This window comes from Amaranthus tricolor, chromosome 5 (genome assembly GCF_026212465.1).
Source record: "Amaranthus tricolor cultivar Red isolate AtriRed21 chromosome 5, ASM2621246v1, whole genome shotgun sequence".
In the NCBI taxonomy this organism is placed as follows: Eukaryota; Viridiplantae; Streptophyta; class Magnoliopsida; order Caryophyllales; family Amaranthaceae; genus Amaranthus; species Amaranthus tricolor.
In genome coordinates, this window is record NC_080051.1 from 30,279,390 (window position 1) to 30,297,343 (window position 17,954).

Genomic DNA, 17,954 nt, shown 5'->3' on the forward strand with positions numbered 1-17,954 from the left:
ATAGTAAAATGATGTGCTGGATTGAATTGAACTTTTTCTTACTCATAATTTTCAATGTGAATTATTGTGATTCAATATTACACACACAAAATTTATTCATACTTTTTAGTTGTTATTACTCTGCTTTTTATTGCAACTTGTAATTCTAAGTTGAAAACATCTTAAGTACAACGAATTTATAAATTAATTTGGTTTAGAAATCAAATCAAACCAACTCCAATCATGAGCAATTCTAACAAAAACCTTTAAAAATCTAAACATACAAAACTACTCCCATTTCCTTTTATTTGTCTAATTTATTTTTGCTCGTATTCTTTAACAAATTTTAAGCTTTGATATCTTTAAGTAAGCATTATTAAATATTATATATTAAAAAATTTTACATCAAGATAAATCTAATAAGATCTCACATAAATATATTTTATCTTCAATATATACTTCGTCAATTTAATTTTTACTTCTCTCTTTTATGCGTGAATTTGAGTTCATAGGAAAAGTTTTAGAAAAGGGATCTAAACATTGGACTTATTTTTAATAGTTAGTCTTCCTCTCTTTCAAACTTCCAACTCGTAGCTTCCGCGAAGAGAACCTCCATTTTTGGGAGCTTTTCCTGTAACCCTAATCCGCTTGAACAGAGAGAAAGAAATCACCATGGATGCATCTGCAAGAAGATCTGGTGGAGGCCTATGGGAAGGCCTTTACCGTGTTGTCATGCGCCGTAATTCTATCTATGTCACCTTTGTCATCGCCGGTGCTTTTGTCGGTGAACGGGTACGCTTCTTTCCTGTTTATTTGCTTTATTTCTTTGTTGTATGGATTGAAATTCGTCTTTTAGGGTTCTTTGGTTTTCGTTTGGTGTTGTGATGAATTCTAGTTTATTACTGATAATTTATGAATTTTTGGATCTAGATGAACTGAGATTTGCAACGATTTGAAGATTTTTTTTTCATTGAAATCGTACTATTGAGACTAGCTTTTGTTTTTACGAGATTGATGAACAGAATATTTAAACGATTTGACCTTATATTTCTAGGTTCATAACATAATGTTTTAGAATGAAGATTTAGATTATTGAAAAATGAATCATGGCGTTCACAGGATTTATTTTCTGCGATTATATAATTAAGAGTAAAGCATTAGGTTCATCAACTTATATGATTGCAAATGTTACTGATAAAGAAGTATAAAACTGTTAGCTCAATGGAAGAATTTCGGATCCTTTATCTGATGCTGCTGCCCCATGTAAAAAATGGGATTTTGAGTACGTTTGGATGGAAGGAAATTGAGGGAAAGGAAGGAAAGGATTTGGAGGGATGTGGGATCCCTTGTTTGGATAACAAAATGGGAGTGAAGTGATTTGGAGGGATTGGATGAATGTTTTTTTTGTTAAGGTATCAATATTTCTAAAGTTGAAAATTTGAAGGGAAAACTCTTATCTCCCTTCTCCGTTCCCTTCCCTCCTATACAAACAAGAGTTTATTCCCTTCCATTTCTCTTCCCTTCCCTCCCTTCACCTTTCTTTTCTTTTCTCTCCAAAGATGTTATCCAAATATATTGTTAGAGTTTCTCTAGCTTAAAAATAAAAGAAAAAGGAGTGAAAGTTTTTGCTCAAGCATTGAATGTTATTCATTGAATACTGAACTAGTCTTGAAGTAAAGATGTATCATGTATGCTTATCCAAAACTATCAGCGGTACGAGTTGCTAAGTTTCGCTGTGGATTGTTCTGCATTAGCAAAATTTGTTTGTGTTCTTGGAATGCAAGTCTTGTGGTGGTTGACATTCAAAGAAGACTGCACATTTGTTAGTCTCCTGATTTTTTCATATGGTGGATGGATTTATTTTTTTGAGTGTCATTGTTGATGATTATTTTGGAGAGTGTTTGTGATGTTAGTTTCATGGTATTGCAGGTAGTGGATTATGGAGTTCATAAATTGTGGGAGTACAACAACCAGGGGGTATGTCTATTTCTTTTCTTTCCTCTGACTTTGTATTATGCTTCTTCAGTTTCAAGTCTCTCACCTTGAATTTTAAAAAGCTTGCCTGAGAGCACCTTAGGCGTGAACGCCTTTTGGTCTTAGCCTCGAAAGCCCATCTGATGCGCCCACTCACCACATATGTTTTCTATTTACCTTTTTTGAGATCTCCTTTGAGCATGTTGCATATTTTTAAGGCTTATGTTCCTTCCCTCCCAGGTGCAATCTAAAAACTGAGGCTTAGCTGACTTTGGGGCTGGTGATCAAGTATAATTAGTAGTTACTAGGGTGATTTATGTCAATGCCCAATCATGTTCTGTTTGCTGGGGGAGTTGAATATTGATTAATCCAACCTATGGGGGATCTGGAGATCGGATAAATTTTGGCTGCTGGTTTATAGTCTTTATATGACTGGTTCTCTTGTAGCTAATGTGAACATGTGATAAATTTTAATGGAAAGTTGTTTGATTGCGTTTCGAAGATGAATAATGTTGCTGACAAGTGTATAGTATATAGTGAAAAGTGTTTAGTATGGATACATGTTTATGAAGAAGAAAATGCAGTATATCTCTCTGCATCAATAATATCGTATTAGTGTATTTGAACTTATGATCTTTGTGTAGGCCTAGTGTAGCATAGTATTATGTGGTTTGGGTTGTTATTTCTTCCCATTTGCTTCCTTCTTATGTTTGTGGAGGAATTGATTTTTTGTTATCTTTTAATTGGTATGCAGAAACGATATGAAGACATCCCTGTGCTTGGTCAAAGACAGTCAGAAGAATAATCTTTCATTGTATGGGTTCACCTTGAAGAATTTGTTGCATTTTGAATTTAGAGTGGCATATTGAAAGCCATATTGATTTTGTAATAACGAATAGTGTTTCAATTTTGTTTTTGACAAACTGAAGCTTGTCAATGGTTTGGATTGCAATTTCACATACCAGGAAACTTGAATGCTCTGTTTTTGTCGATGGTTCGGATAGCAATCTGCAGCGGCAATACAAATTTTCATAAATGAGAACTTACACCCTTGAATGTCAAAATATATCTGATGATTCCATGTGTAAATTGATGAAGCAAACTAATGTAGGTTAAACCAAAAAGACATGTTATAATAGAATAGCTATTTCGTACAAACAATACAAATTAGAGGTTCATCTTCATGAATAGGTGCAATAATTGCTTGCTTGAACATAAATACAAGAGAACCACATTAAAAGCGGACTTTGCGTAAAAGCCACAATGTTGAGTCTTGTATCACTTGATTTCGTATGCATGTGTTTTTGCTCAAGTTTGGACTATTGCTTCACCATAAAAGAACTTTTACAACTGCAACCACCTACTGCACTTGGATTTTCAACAACCTGCATATCCAAGGTACACATGCAGTCAACAAAAACATTATAAGAGCTCAAGAGTTGATAAATCACACAGACAAGAGGCCAACTAAAAAATATCCCTGACCAGCGTTCAAGTATCAGAAAATCAATCTAGGGAAATTTGTTACGCCAAATTATAAAATCAGTGTCATGGATAATTTATAGAACTTTATATTGTAAAACATAAATGATTTTGCATATGGATGCTATTCGGACTCAAACTTGTGCCTCAAACAGATACATGTCATTTGTCCAAATTGACTATATTGTGAAAACTTCCAAAGATTTTGAACATAGTTAGTGTACAAATGATGCGATCATGGAAGCATGTCTAGAAGATTCAATTCAAGTCCAAGATTTATCTAAACAAGTGTCGGTTCAAGGTTCATCAACATAGATGTTAGGTTAGGTTCATCTACATAGTTGGTTGTTTTGTGAATGCTTGTCCTAGTAGGTTTTATGGTTTTGCCCAAGTCCCTAAGATGATTCATTTCATGTGAAACAAAGTGTCACTCAATTCCCAACAACGATTATGAATAGAGATTTTTCTAATTCAAATTGGAGGAGTTGTATGTCAAGTAGGCTGATGAGTTAGGTTGATTTCAAGTTCTTATTCAATTTCAAGATGTATTCCGAATCTTAGTCAGGACATGTTAGATTCTTGATAGCATCATAACATATTTATTAGTCTTAGTAGGAGTCATGTTTTATAGAGTAAGCATAATTCATTCGCTCGTTCTAAATTAGACGAGTAATAGGCGTGAATCAGAAGTCCCTTTAAGCCACGGACGGTGTGCATGCCTAGGTTCCTACCTTATGTAGATTTTATCCTTGTAATATTTTTACTATGATGTGAATTCTTAACTCTAGGATGAGTAGAGCATCATTAAATGAAGTCTTTGTGAGTACTTACCTTACTAACCCTTTTATAAGCAATATCAGGAGTGTGTTGTGTTAATCAAAAAAAGCTTCAAATTACCTTCAACAGTGATCCAAGGAGGAGAGCATTAGGCTTGTAGTATCAATAGGGGTGTAGTACCTTGGGAGTTACTGGGCCACTCAAAGAGCTCAGGGGAGTACTTTGCTCTCTAGTAAATAATATAAGCATTCTACCTTTCTTTCCTTTCTGTTCTCTTTCTTCCTTCTTTACTCTTCTTTCTCTCATTCTGTCTGTACTTGCTGATTGCATTCTGTTGTCTGTGATGAATTGATCTGCTGCTGCTGAGCTTAACATAACAGATTCACAATATCCACCCACAACCACTATGTTCATTTTCTTTTTGTTTGTTTATTTCTTTTGTACATCTTTCTATCCGTATTTACAATTATCAGGGTGAATTTGCACTGGCCATATATCCTTCATCCGATGTTGAAATCATGAAGTTTTTTTTCTTTGATGTATAAGGTCCGATAAACTCTATGGCACTTCCCTTTCTGCGTAAAGATCATTGGCAGAGTTTGGTTGAATTCATTTATCACCATCGCGTTCCGAATTGGCCACTCCTGCACTAAGCCTGATGCTCTTGTCCCTAGATCACTCCTGAAGCTAGTGTAAAGCTTTTTTCGACAACACATCCATCATGATAATGTTCTCATAGAGATTAGTAAGTCAAGTACATCCGTGATCTGGTTACATCCGTGATCTGATTATCCCAAATCTCACCCTAGGTTGGAGCCACTTAATGGCATTTGGATAATGGAATGTTGTTGTAGTAAGTTTAGTTCTTAAAGGTTGTCTTCAAGAATCATAAATAGGCAATTTGAGACAAAAAACACTCCTAGTGTCAATCTTCATTTCCCTACTTGACCATAAGTAGACAAGGTACATACTTTCACCCTCTAGTAGAAAGTAGAAATGTGAAGCAGTAACGAATTTTCTTATGAATGACAATGAAAAACAGTTTCGGAAGCAATCATTATTGAGTGAAAGTATGGTATAACCAAGAAACCAAAACTTTGGGGTTTATGGATGTGAAAGCATCTAGAATTCAAGAATACGTAAGTACCACAGATAGGATATCAATCTTTTGAAAATGATGACTGACCTGAAAAGCAGAGCGAATAAGTTCCTCAACATAATCAACACTTGCACCTTTCACAAAGTCGTAAGAAATTTTATCAACCACCAATTTGACGCCATCTTTCTCAAAGATTCTACAAAAATCGAATTTCCGTACGAGACCGCAAACATTGTGTGCAAAAGATTTAGCAAATTATACTAGTCAATAGTCACCAAACAAGCATATTCTAAATCAGCACTAACAATTTCGTATACAAAAACATAGTTGTGAAAGATACATTAATAAGCTAATCACCTAACAAACAAATTATAAATTTGAAAAAGATAGTATGATCAATAATCAATGTCATAAGAAAGAAAAGAAATACTCTATTACCTGTCATCAGTATTTTTTCTATCATCCAGAGCAAAGGCATATTGAAAACCAGAACACCCTCCAGCTTCTACACTTAGGCGAAGCATCTTTTCTCCACTCTCAGTAGCTTGCAGTTCTTTCATCCTCTAAAAAAATTTCACCCTCAGTCAAAATGTACATGACAATCATAGCATTCCACAGAAACAACATAATATAATAACTATTTTAGCATCAGCGGAAACACTGCATTCCAATAGCACAAAGCACACCTCATGACCACAAATATGTCCTCCGTTCAAATACGTTCCCCCCCCCCCCCCCCCCCCTCAAAAAAATAAAACACATGACAATCTATACAGTTGGAAACTCTCATTTCTGTTAATTTCTGTTAAGAACATGCTCTCAGTGAGAATCCCCACGCGCGTGCAAAAAAAAAGGAATTTCCTCTAAACGGAAGGCATTCTTAACTTGAGTATCCAAGCTAAGCAAAAGGACTTGCAGGCTATAATGGGGTGAAATGTCAATAGTCTCCAAGTTTATAGTTCCCAGTAACTGCTTGAATGAAGGTCATGATGTGCAATCATCATTTTATATGTCACAAAAATTTTCACCCCTTGCGTACTTCATAAGAAGTTATATCTTTCAGGAATCACATTCTCCTATAGTTTTCCATCCACATTGATAAAACAAAAGAAACAGTCAGAAACTCGAAAGTTGGAATAAAGGCATAGGATTAATATGGATCACATTCTGGTAAAAATTCCCAATTAACAGAAAAAAAGTACCAGGAAAGGCTTGGTGTACGAGAAAAAGAACAGAGCAAACCAAGGTCCTCAATAAAATAATGCGAATCAAAGCCTCCTGAGATAACTTGTACCTTCTTCAAACCACATAGATCCAAAAATACTTTGCCTTCTTGCAAATTTTAAAGATCCAAAAATTTTATTTTAGCACCAGCAAATTCAAGGAGAAGCTTTGCCAGAAAAAAAGAAGGCAAGGACAGATATTTCCTCCAAATCATAAGAAAAGGCAATACAATAAAGGACATATATATACATTATACACACCAGGTGTCTTGGATTATGGGTGACCTACTATCTTTCTAACACAACAAATTTCAAGAGACACCAATACTGAAGTACCTTGAACCTCTTGAGAAAATTGGCATTATCTTTTTATTTTTAAAGTTGGGTGTAAGGCTTGAGAATCACTACCACAGGCTAGGAGTAAGGGATTTAATCCTTCCGAAAGGTGGTGAGAATCGAACTTTGGTCACAAGAGTGTAAATTGGCATTATCTTCGTAGTTTCATTCAAGTAAAAAGTAACTTACTATACTCCATTAAGATCTTGATTTCGATTATCACATACCTTGTGATCACAAAGAAATAGTTCTCTATGAGACTATGATTACGCAAACATAACTCCTCCCTTTCCTTTTAGTATGCTCGGTCCTTGAGGAAGGATTGCAGAATCCACACTTTAGGGTAGTAATCCCTCGTTCTGTATCGGATTTAGGCTATGTACATGAGCTAAAGATGGAAATATGATACATTTCATTTTAGCTATCAACATGATTTAATAAATTCTCAATTGATGCTTTTCGAAGTAATATAATGAAGTTCGTATACAGTCATTAGGGATTAGGGCTACATATAAATTGAGCACAATGGAAACAAACAAACAATGTTAAAGCCTTAATCCAAACAATATGACATTTGCTACATGAACCATAACAAATTGAAAGGATAAATAATTGACGAACTGCAAATAAGAAAAGATAAAATTAAAAAAAAATTGAGAGAAAAAGTACCCGAACAAAATTATCAGTAATATGAATCTCATCGGAGGAAGAAGGGGAAGAATCTGAAAGAATAGCAGCAGAAGAAGATAAGGAAGAATAAGAAGATGAAAAGGAAGATGAAGTTTGAAGTTTTTGGTTATGGCGGATTCGAATTGCGATGTTTGAAGAGATTCGAGAAAGAATTGATCTTGTTCCCATGAAGTTCTTCACAATTCTTCTCCAAAAAAGATTCTCTTTCGACGACTGACCACTGACCAGCTAATCTACCAATTTCATTCCAAAGTACAATTTTTTTAATTTATGCCCCTTGATTAGGTCGTTTTACTATCAAAAATAATTCCTAATTCACCTAACTAGTATAGTTGGGAAAGTAGGGTCGAACCACTGTGGAAGGACAGATGAAGATACAATTTAAATTAAGTTCACTATTGTTAACGATCAAATGTTGGATTTTTGGTTATCTAAGTAGAACGCAAAAATAAGAGATGAATAGAATTCAATAATTAAAAACCTAGGGCTAAAAGGATCCACTATGCATAGATCATGATTCATGAACAACAATTGGGATAGGAATGAATATAGGCGAAGGAAGATGTTGCTCTCGCAAACAAATTCGACAATTAAACAATAAAACAAGCTATCGCGATTAAAGCTTAATTGTTCAAAGAAGGAAATCGTTCACTCAAACTCGCAACTCTCGCTTATAGAATTGAGCGAATAAAACTTGCAAATTGGCCAAACATGCAATCAATCTAGAACCCATCAATTGAATCACCTAAACAAACCAAATTTAAATCCTAAAATCAAACAAGAATCATGACCTTTTGCATAGTTTCACCAAACCCTAGAAATAAAACTACTCACTAAGCATATTAAAACTAACAAGAGATTCAACAATTAAATTCATGGAGAAAATCAAATTCAAATTTAATGGAAAAACAAACATTCAAAAATAATAATGATAAACAAGAACAAGAGATTGGAATTGAAACTAATACCTTCAATATAATTAAAATTACAATGTTCAAGTGTTGATTAACAATCCCCCATGACAAGTAATGTGCTAAATCTCTTCAATACCTAGCCCTCAAAACAGAGAATAAAAAAAACCGTCTTGAAAATTCCCCTCAAAAGCTATTTATATCCTCCTCAAAAGAGATCAGAGGATACGGGAAGTTACTAAAAAAAATAACTGCAGTACCCGGCCGGGTATGTGGAAACCCGGGCGGGTGCGAAGCATAACTAAATCTCAAAGGTCAAAAATTTTCTAAGTCCAGGTCTCCAGGAGTAAACCCGGCCGGGTATGTGGAAACCCGCCCGGGTACGCAGCTGAGCATTTTAATCTTCAATAGAGGCCTGGCCGGGTATGTGGGAAACCCACCCGGGTATGAGAGGCTCACCCGGCCGGGTATGTGGAAACCCGGCCGGGTGCGTGTGGCAACTTTTTCTTCCAAATAACATCTTCAAGTTCTTCTAAGTATCAAGTGCAAACCCGGTCGGGTATGTGGAAACCCGGCCGGGTATGAGAGGCTCACCCGGCCGGGTATGAGACCTGGTCAGCACAAAAATGACCTTTGAGTAGCTTATGACCTTCCAACTTGCAAATCTCGCTCCAAGAGTCGATTCCTAGCATAATTAGAGCTTTGTACCTACAAAATAGATAAGAAACAAACACTCCAACCAAGCATAAAAACCAATAGAATATTGAGCAAAATACGCGAGAAATGCTATGAAAATACAATGGGGGCATGGTAGAAAATAATATATAAAATACACACATCAAACTCCCCCGAGCCGAACCTTTGCTTGTCCTCAAGCAAACAAGACAAGGTTCTAAGAATAAAAGTATGCTTCACCCTATAAAAGCAACATCGCAAAACGCTTGTGATCACATTCTCTCAATCAAAGCATTCAAATAGTTCAATACCAATCCAAGAGTAAAATATCATACAAGCGAATTCAAGCCTTATCGCCAAGAAATAACGAGGAATCAAGAAAAGAGTTCTCACGGGTGACACTCCTCTATCTGTGGCGAGTATAAAATGCACTCGATCGCTCTCCGCCCACAAATATGCAAAAGATGTGCATATGAATCAATTTTTGTAGCCTAAAATGCTAATAAGGCACCCTCCCATCTCAACAACACTCATGTGTTTAAAGGGGAAATAATATCACTCGACCTATCGAAGTCGACTCGAAATGCAACACATACTCTCAGATCTTGGCAAGGTATTAAATCGAGGAAGCACATATAACTGCATGATTATCAAGAAGGTCTTTATTGGGCTTGTAATGGGGTTTGGGTCAAAGGTAGGATTCAATTTGAAAATATGCGAGCTAAAAGTCTATTTTGGGGGAGCATAATCTAAAAAGTAACGTAGCCAAAAAATGAGGTGAAAACAACTCCAAATAACTTCAACTCATAACTACCGAACCAACCCAACTAATGGAAAGCACCGTCATATCATCATCAAATTATAAGAGATTTACAACTTACAAAGGCGAAAATGTACAATAAAATAAAAGATGTGAGACAAATTTTTCTTTCTTTCTTTCTTTTTTTTTTTTTTTATTTGAAACTACATAAATATGAATAATGAAAAGATGGTAACATATGACAAACCAAGAGGATTTTTCTCCTTTTTTTTTTTTTTTTTTTTTTTTATAATTGATTGAATGAATATGAGCAATGAAGAAGATAAGCACACTCCAACAACAAGGAAATAATCAACCTAACTCAAGTACCCCATGCAACTAAATGTGAGCCAAAAGACAGAATATATATCGCCTACTAACCGATCAAATGCTCCCCCAAGCTAGACTTGGGTTGATAAAATAGGGTCAAAAAGGTTTACAATGTGGTTAGTTATGAAAGAAAATGTAGGGCTTAAAATAAAGGATCAAATGGCAAATAAAATAAAGAATCAAATGGCAAATAATGTCTTTGAAAACAATGTTACATGGCTTCTAGCAAATGAGGGCCTTCTATCATGCTCATCACGCAATTACATAGCTAACAAGACCAGTACCAAGCCAAAATGGAGATCAGTGATACACCAGGAACTAATCACTCAAGAAGGAAATAGTGAGATAGAAATCAAAGTCCAAACCCTTACAAGGTAAACTCTTCCTTGTTCCAAACAATAGATAATAATGCTCAAAAACACAAGTTTCAATAATACAAATGAATCGGAAAAAGAACCCAAAAGTCTACAATGACCAGTCTCCGCAATCACAAGTGTTAAAAATTTCAACCATAGGGCACAGGGAAACATACTTTGTCAAAAAGATCCAAAGGCGCATCAAGGGAGAAAGAAATACATTACAACTAAGAAAGCAATACAATATTTTTGGTCACATGTAAACTCCCACTCCTAATGAGTGGTACAAACCATGCAACAATCCTAAGAAAGCAATAAAAATACTCAAAGCTAAATTATGAAAAGAGTTGGGAAGATCTTACCAATTAACTTCCTAATGCAAGCTGAAGTACAGAAAATCGTCACGTTATCCAAAGTGTGACTTGCAAAAGAACCTGCAAAAAGGAGAGAAGCAACCAACTCCGACCAAAAAAAACTACACTAAAAGCAGTAGAATATATACAAGAGAGTGTTCAAAGCAACAATCAAGATCCCCCCCAAGCTAAATCAAGCACTGTCCTCAGAGTTTGAGAGGGAGGCAAGAGCCCACTAACCCATGGGGTCAAAATCATTATCCTGCTGCTCATCATCATCGTCATCATCCTGATAGGTAGGAGGGGGAGAATACCAATCAGGATACTGAACATCGGCATGAAAATGACCTTGCTGATGATGGTAGTCAAGCAGTGGTCGAAAAGCAGCCTGAGATTGGAGCTCGAAGTGAGTGAATCGAGTGTCCAAAGTGGTCAATTGGGCGGCCATTTCCCGCTGAGACAATTGCATCGCATTGAAATTATCGATCATGAGTTGTTCAAAAGGGGAGTACCCTTGGGGAGCCATCGGAGGTGGTCCCAGCGGAGGTCCCGTACGAGTTCCGGAGGACTCAGCAGGAAAAGCCGCAGGAAATAAGTAATGAGCCCGGTTGGGCTCCAAAGATGGTAAATCCTTTGTCGGCATATCAATATAAAAGGGGGGACGGGAATGAATTTTCCACCGAAAACCCCCCTGACTACCCTCCACCAAATAACCACATTGACAAAGGTGCTGTAAGGACAATAAACAATCAGCAAGAACAACCGCATCATCAGGAATTTTAAATTTAGTCGCGATGCGAGTGACCAAACCCCCAATAACAACATCCTGGCTCGAAGAAAGTGCATGGCGGGAAATGGATAACAGGTGTTTCCAAAGGAAAACAGGAATGTTAATATTGATATCTGTCTGTCCCGCCAAGAAATACTTAGCCAAAATGTTTAAATCCAAACTACGAGCAGAGTGAGGGTCGGCTCGACCAAACAAACAAGTACTGAAGAATTTCAAACACACACGCACACATGGATGATGAACTTGATTAATATGCATGTGTGATGTGTTAACATTGGTCAGTCCAGTTAAACGACGAAATAATTCACATGCCTCACCCCCTTGGGGTATTCGCAAATCTCCTCCCGTAGGGAGGCCAAAACATTTAGCTAATTGCGAAATGGTCAAGGAAAAATTCCGGTTGTGCAGCCGAAACCGCAACTTAGGTTTGCTCCTATCACTAACATCTTCCCACAATGAACTCACAAATTCTAATGTAAGATGCTCATGAGTGTTATGACATGCATTAAACAAAGTAGACAATCCAAGAGAAGCAAATAAATCACGGGTGGGTTCGAGAATACCTAATCGTTCGAGTGCCGAACGATCGATCCACTTAGATGACACAATGCGCCCTTTGAGATGTTGAAACTTTTGTCGTTGATCCTCATTGCAGAAAATAACGTCGGGAAAATCCTCATCGCGCTCAATGTCTGGAACTATAGGTTGTGAGCTGGACCCCGAAGCTCGTGCCCGCTTGCTTGCCATTGCACTCCCGTTTTTTTTTTTTTTTTTTTTTTGAAATTGATGGGTGAATGAGTAGAATAAAAGAATGGGTAAGAATAAAGTAGTAGGAATTGGGTTAATGTAGTTGGAGGGTGAAAATTAAAAATAAAAAGAGAAATGTGTAAAGATTGAGATTTGAAGGAATGGGTGAAATTGATGAAAAAGAACTAGTGAATGGAAAAGAGAATGAGAAGAGGATGAGGATGGGGAAATTTTTAGGTATTTTTGATGAATGAAAAGTGGAAAATTTGAGGAAAGAGAGTTAGGAAAGTTGAGAGTAATGGTGGAAGAGAGAGAAAATGATGGAGGAAGAAGATGAAGTGGTGAGTGAAGTGTGAATGAGGGAAAGGAAAGAAAGAAAAAAAAAAATATAACCGGTGAGGGAGGAGACCGGACCCGGGCGGGTGAGTGAAGACCCGGGCGGGTTTGGGTGCAGAAGAAAAACCGGGCGGGTGAGCAGAAACCCGGGCGGGTCCGGGTAGTGTTTCTTTTTCTTCTTTTCTTCTTCTCTTTTTTTTTTTTTTTTTTTTTTATAATTGATGTGAACTCTGAAATCGGGTTACCTCCCGACAAGTGCTGGTTTTTAAGGTCCCGCACGACCCTTTTGTTCGACCAACTTAAGAGGATGAAGAAGGATGAAGGTGGATAACTTCCATCGTTCCAACAACATTTCCTTCATGGTAAAGCTTTAAACGTTGTCCATTGACCTTGAAAACATCACCTTTTTCATTTTTCAATTCCACGGAGCCGAACTTATGCACATTAGTAACCAAAAAAGGACCAGACCATCTAGACTTTAACTTTCCGGGAAAGAACTTGAGTCGAGAATTGAACAATAACACCTTATCTCCCTTTGCAAACTCTCTTGGGAGGATCTTCTTATCATGCCATTTCTTAGTTTTCTCCTTGTAAATCCGAGCACTGTCATAGGCGGACAATCGAAACTCATCTAACTCATTAAGTTGAAGAAGCCTCTTCTCCCCTGCTAACTTGTTATCCATGTTAAGCTCGCGAATTGCCCAATGAGCTTTGTACTCTAACTCGACGGGAAGATGACAGGATTTTCCGTACACAAGCCGGTATGGGGAGGTGCCAATAGGTGTTTTGAAAGCTGTTCTGTAGGCCCAAAGCGTGTCATCAAGCTTCACACTCCAATCTTTCCTAGACTTTGCAACCACCTTTTCTAGTATAGATTTGATCTCGCGGTTGGAAATCTCAACTTGACCGCTTGTTTGGGGATGATATGCAAGTCCAGTACGATGATAAACTTCATACTTCTTGAGAAGAGAATCTAACTTTCGTTCATGAAAATGCGAACCACCATCACTAATGAGAGCTCTAGGAACCCCAAATCTCGGAAATATGACCTTGCTTAGAAGCCGGATGACCACTTTAGAATCATTGGTGGGAGACGCGATTGCTTCGACCCACTTAGAGACATAGTCGACAGCGACCAAAATGTAGCAATTCCCATTAGAAGATGGAAAAGGTCCCATATAATCGACACCCCAAACGTCAAAAATTTCGACCTCAAGAATACCAGTTTGGGGCATCTCATGCCGCCTCGAAATGTTGCCGGTCCTCTGGCAAGAATCACATGACATAACAAAAGACTGAGCATCCTTGAACATCGTGGGCCAAAAGAAACCAGACTCATTCAGCTTGCGAACGGTTTTATCTGGCCCATGATGTCCCCCATAGGGTGAGTTGTGGCAGCGCTGGAGGATCCCATGGACCTCCCACTCAGGAATGCACCTGCGATAAATTCCATCTGCACACTCACGAAAAAGAAAAGGATCATCCCAAAAATAATATCTAACATCATGCAAGAACCTTTTCTTTTGTTGGTAGGACAAATCAGGAGGCAAAATGCCGCCTACCACATAGTTAGCATAATCTGCAAACCACGGACCCTGTGATGTGACTGCAAACAACTGATCATCAGGAAAAGAATCATCAATAGAGGAGGAGATCTTACCATCATCATACCTAATTCTAGACAGGTGGTCTGCAACTACATTCTCTGCTCCTTTCTTATCACGAATCTCAATATCAAACTCCTGAAGTAAGAGAATCCACCTAATAAGCCTTGGTTTGGCTTCCTTCTTAGCAAGAAGGTACTTTAAAGCTGCATGGTCAGTATACACAATAACCTTGGAACCAAGAAGATATGATCTAAATTTTTCTAAGGCATAAATAACAGCTAAAAGTTCCTTCTCTGTGGTGGCGTAGTTAACCTGAGCCTCATCCAAAGTCATGCTAGCATAATAAATGGCATGCAAGACCTTGTCCTTTCTTTGCCCGAGCACAGCTCCAACCGCAAAATCACTTGCATCGCACATAATCTCGAATGGGAGTTCCCAATCGGGAGGGCGAATGATGGGTGCGGTTATGAGAGCTTGCTTTATCCTATTAAAAGACTCAGCACATTCCTCAGTAAAGTCAAAAGGTGCATCTTTAAGAAGAAGTTGGGTTAGTGGTTTAGCAATTTTAGAAAAATCTTGAATAAAGCGGCGGTAAAACCCCGCATGACCAAGAAAACTCCTTACCCCTTTCACATTGACTGGTGGTGGTAATTGCTCAATCACCTGTACCTTGGCTCGATCTACCTGTATGCCCTTATCAGAAATAATGTGGCCAAGAACCACACCCTCAGTCACCATAAAGTGACACTTCTCCCAATTTAAAACCAAATTACATTCTTCACATCTTTTCAAAACTTTAGTGAGATTAGCCAAACAAGATTCAAAAGAACTACCATATACACTAAAGTCATCCATAAAAACTTCCATGATAGACTCTATGAAATGAGAAAAAATGCTCATAATGCAACGCTGAAATGTAGCTGGTGCATTACATAACCCAAATGGCATTCTACGATATGCAAAAGTACCATAAGGACAAGTGAATGTTGTCTTCTCTTGGTCATCAGGATGAATGGGAATTTGGAAGAATCCAGAATAACCATCCAAATAACAAAAATATCTATGACAAGCTAACCTTTCAAGCATTTGATCAATGAAGGGGAGAGGGAAATGATCCTTATGAGTAGCTTAATTCAGTCTCCTGTAATCAATGCACATGCGCCAACCAGTGACAGTTCTAGTGGGAATTAATTCATTTTTATCATTTTTAACAACAGTCATCCCACCTTTTTTTGGAACCACTTGCACAGGACTTACCCACTTAGATGCAGCAATAGGAAAAATAATGCCTGCGTCAAGTAGTTTCAATACCTCACTTTTCACGACTTCTTGCATGTTAGGGTTTAAGCGCCTTTGTGGTTGAATACAAGGCTTGTGATCTTCTTCTAAATGAATCCTATGCATGCAAAAGTCGGGACTAATACCTTTCAAATCATCAACACTATACCCAATGACCTTCTTATGATTTTTCAGAACATCTAAAAGTTGGGAAAGCTGGGCATCATTGAGTGTAGTGCTGACGATAACAGGATGGAGCTCTTGCTCATCAAGAAAAACATACTTAAGATGGGAAGGGAGAGGTTTTAGTTCGGGCTTCTTTACCTCAACTTTGCATACAGGCCGAACTAACCTTTGCACTCTCTTGCCTTTGCTGTGACTAAGCTCTTCATTACAAAGAGCTTGTTCAATAGCATCAATTTCAGTCTTCCAAATGCTAGCATCACCTGTAGAAGATTCAAGACAAAGAACGGCCTCCAAAGGATCTTTCATAAGAGTTAGGGGCAAGTTATCATGACAAATCACATCAACTACATCAATAGCATAGCATTTTTTCTCAAGCATGGGACCTTTCAAAGCATTGCTCAAATTGAAAGTTATATTGTCATCCCCCACAGAAAGTGTAAGTCTACCATTTTTCACATCAATAACTGCTCCTGCCGTATGAAGGAAAGGTCTTCCTAAAATAATAGGAATTTGTCGATCTTCCTCCATATCAAGAACAACAAAATCAACAGGGATATAAAACTTACCTACCCTAACAGGGACGTCCTCTAAAATACCCAAAGGATATTTAACAGAACGGTCGGCCATTTGTAAAGTAATATTGGTAACTTTTAGATCTCCCATTTTCAGTTTAGAACAGACAGAAAAAGGCATTACACTGACACTAGCTCCTAAATCACATAAAGCTTTATCAATAAACAGTGTCCCAATGTGACAGGGGATGGAGAAACTACCAGGATCTTTCCGTTTTGGAGGGGATTTGTTTTGTAGCAAAGCACTATATTGTTCAGTAAAAGCAACTGTTTCCACCTCACTAAAGGCTCTTTTCCTAGTCAATATGTCCTTCATGAATTTAGCATAAGCAGGCACTTGTGTGATTAATTCAGTAAAAGGAACTGTTACCTGCAAATTCTTAACTACCTCCAAGAACTTACCGAATTGTTTGTCAAGCTTGCTCTTTACTTGGCGGTTGGGAAAAGGAAGTGTGATGGGAGGCACTTGCAATGCCTCTTCTTTTGCTTTCTCTTTCTCGTGCACTGCCTCAGAAGGTGCTTCATCAATAACCACTTCAGGAATGCCCACTTCTTTCGAATTTGACTCTTCATTGTGAGGCATGGGCGGCTCATCATAACTCAACCCGCTCCTTGTAGTGATTGCATTGGCGGTCTCCTTGCCATGTGGTTGAGTGGGTTGGCCGGGCAATGCTCCTGCTTGTCTAGAGGAGCTAGATGCAGCCAATTGAGCAACTTGAGTTTCAAGCATTTTATTGTGAGTATGCTCAAGCTGTTTGGCCATTTGGGCCATCATGTTTTTCAACTCCCCCAATTCGGATTGGGGTTGTTGGTTCTGAAAATGCTGCTGTTGATGGCCTTGAGGAGGCCTTTGGAAACCGGGTGGTCCTTGATTGGGCTGATATTGCTGATGTTGCCCATAATGTTGTTCTGGTGCTTGTGGTGGAAAATGTTGTTGTTGAGGATTTAACACATTGTTACTGCGATATGACAGGTTAGGATGATTCCGAATTCCAGGATAGTAGCTATTGTTGTTGAAAGGAGGACGAGCTTGAAAAGCATTGACTTGCTCTGGCACCCCCATAGCTCCATTGGGATTAACGGAACACTCCATTAGAGAATGACCGTGCACACCGCAATAATCACAAGCAACTCCACCTTGGCTAGAGGTAGCCATAGCATTGACGGGCATAGATGTATTAGCATTCATGCGCATCCCATCAATTTTCGCATTCAAAGCTGAGATTTGTGATGATAGAAGGGAATAAGTTTCAACTTCATGCTTCCCCTTCCTTGGTGCTTGAGCTGCGCGCCTAGATGAGCTATTCCATTGATTTTCAGCAAGAGTATCCAAGAGTGAAATAGCCTCAGAAGTTTGTTTGTTCATGAAAGAGCCGCCAGCCGCACCATCTACCATCCTCTTAGTCTCATTATCAAGACCATTATAAAAAGATTGCATAAGAAATTCCTTCTCT

The 17,954-nt window shown here is 38.0% G+C and overlaps 2 protein-coding genes across 3 annotated transcripts; one reads left to right on the top strand and one right to left on the bottom strand.

Moving 5' to 3' along the window:
* Positions 1-488: 488 nt before the first annotated feature.
* Positions 489-3,017, top strand: LOC130812902 (cytochrome b-c1 complex subunit 9, mitochondrial-like). Of its 2 annotated transcripts, none has more exons than XM_057678543.1 (3): positions 489-771; positions 1,909-1,956; positions 2,194-2,679. In XM_057678543.1, the coding sequence occupies exons 1-3, from the start codon at positions 652-654 to the stop codon at positions 2,209-2,211; spliced, it is 186 nt and encodes a 61-aa protein (XP_057534526.1). In that variant the 5' UTR covers positions 489-651; the 3' UTR covers positions 2,212-2,679. The 2 variants fall into 2 exon arrangements, with proteins under 2 accessions (XP_057534526.1, XP_057534525.1); XM_057678542.1 differs by lacking the exon at positions 2,194-2,679 and adding an exon at positions 2,708-3,017 and having other exon boundaries at positions 508-771.
* A 17-nt stretch (positions 3,018-3,034) lies between these two features.
* LOC130812901 (iron-sulfur assembly protein IscA-like 2, mitochondrial) lies at positions 3,035-7,800 on the bottom strand. Its single transcript, XM_057678541.1, has 4 exons — positions 7,540-7,800; positions 5,750-5,874; positions 5,399-5,507; positions 3,035-3,338 (listed from the first exon to the last, which is right to left on the bottom strand). The coding sequence occupies exons 1-4, from the start codon at positions 7,726-7,728 to the stop codon at positions 3,273-3,275; spliced, it is 489 nt and encodes a 162-aa protein (XP_057534524.1). The 5' UTR covers positions 7,729-7,800; the 3' UTR covers positions 3,035-3,272.
* Between the last annotated feature and the right edge of the window lie 10,154 nt (positions 7,801-17,954).

Bases quoted from the DNA above. Each gene is read 5' to 3' on its own strand.
- LOC130812902 (XM_057678542.1), top strand. From the start codon at position 652: ATGGATGCATCTGCAAGAAGATCTGGTGGAGGCCTATGGGAAGGCCTT. The intron at 772-1,908 runs GTACGCTTCTTT...ATGGTATTGCAG, and splicing joins GTGCTTTTGTCGGTGAACGG to GTAGTGGATTATGGAGTTCA. The intron at 1,957-2,707 runs GTATGTCTATTT...ATTGGTATGCAG, and splicing joins GGGAGTACAACAACCAGGGG to AAACGATATGAAGACATCCC.
- LOC130812901 (XM_057678541.1), bottom strand. From the start codon at position 7,728: ATGGGAACAAGATCAATTCTTTCTCGAATCTCTTCAAACATCGCAATT. The intron at 5,508-5,749 runs GTAATAGAGTAT...CGATTTTTGTAG, and splicing joins AGAAAAAATACTGATGACAG to AATCTTTGAGAAAGATGGCG. The intron at 3,339-5,398 runs GTCAGTCATCAT...TTGGATATGCAG, and splicing joins TTATTCGCTCTGCTTTTCAG to GTTGTTGAAAATCCAAGTGC.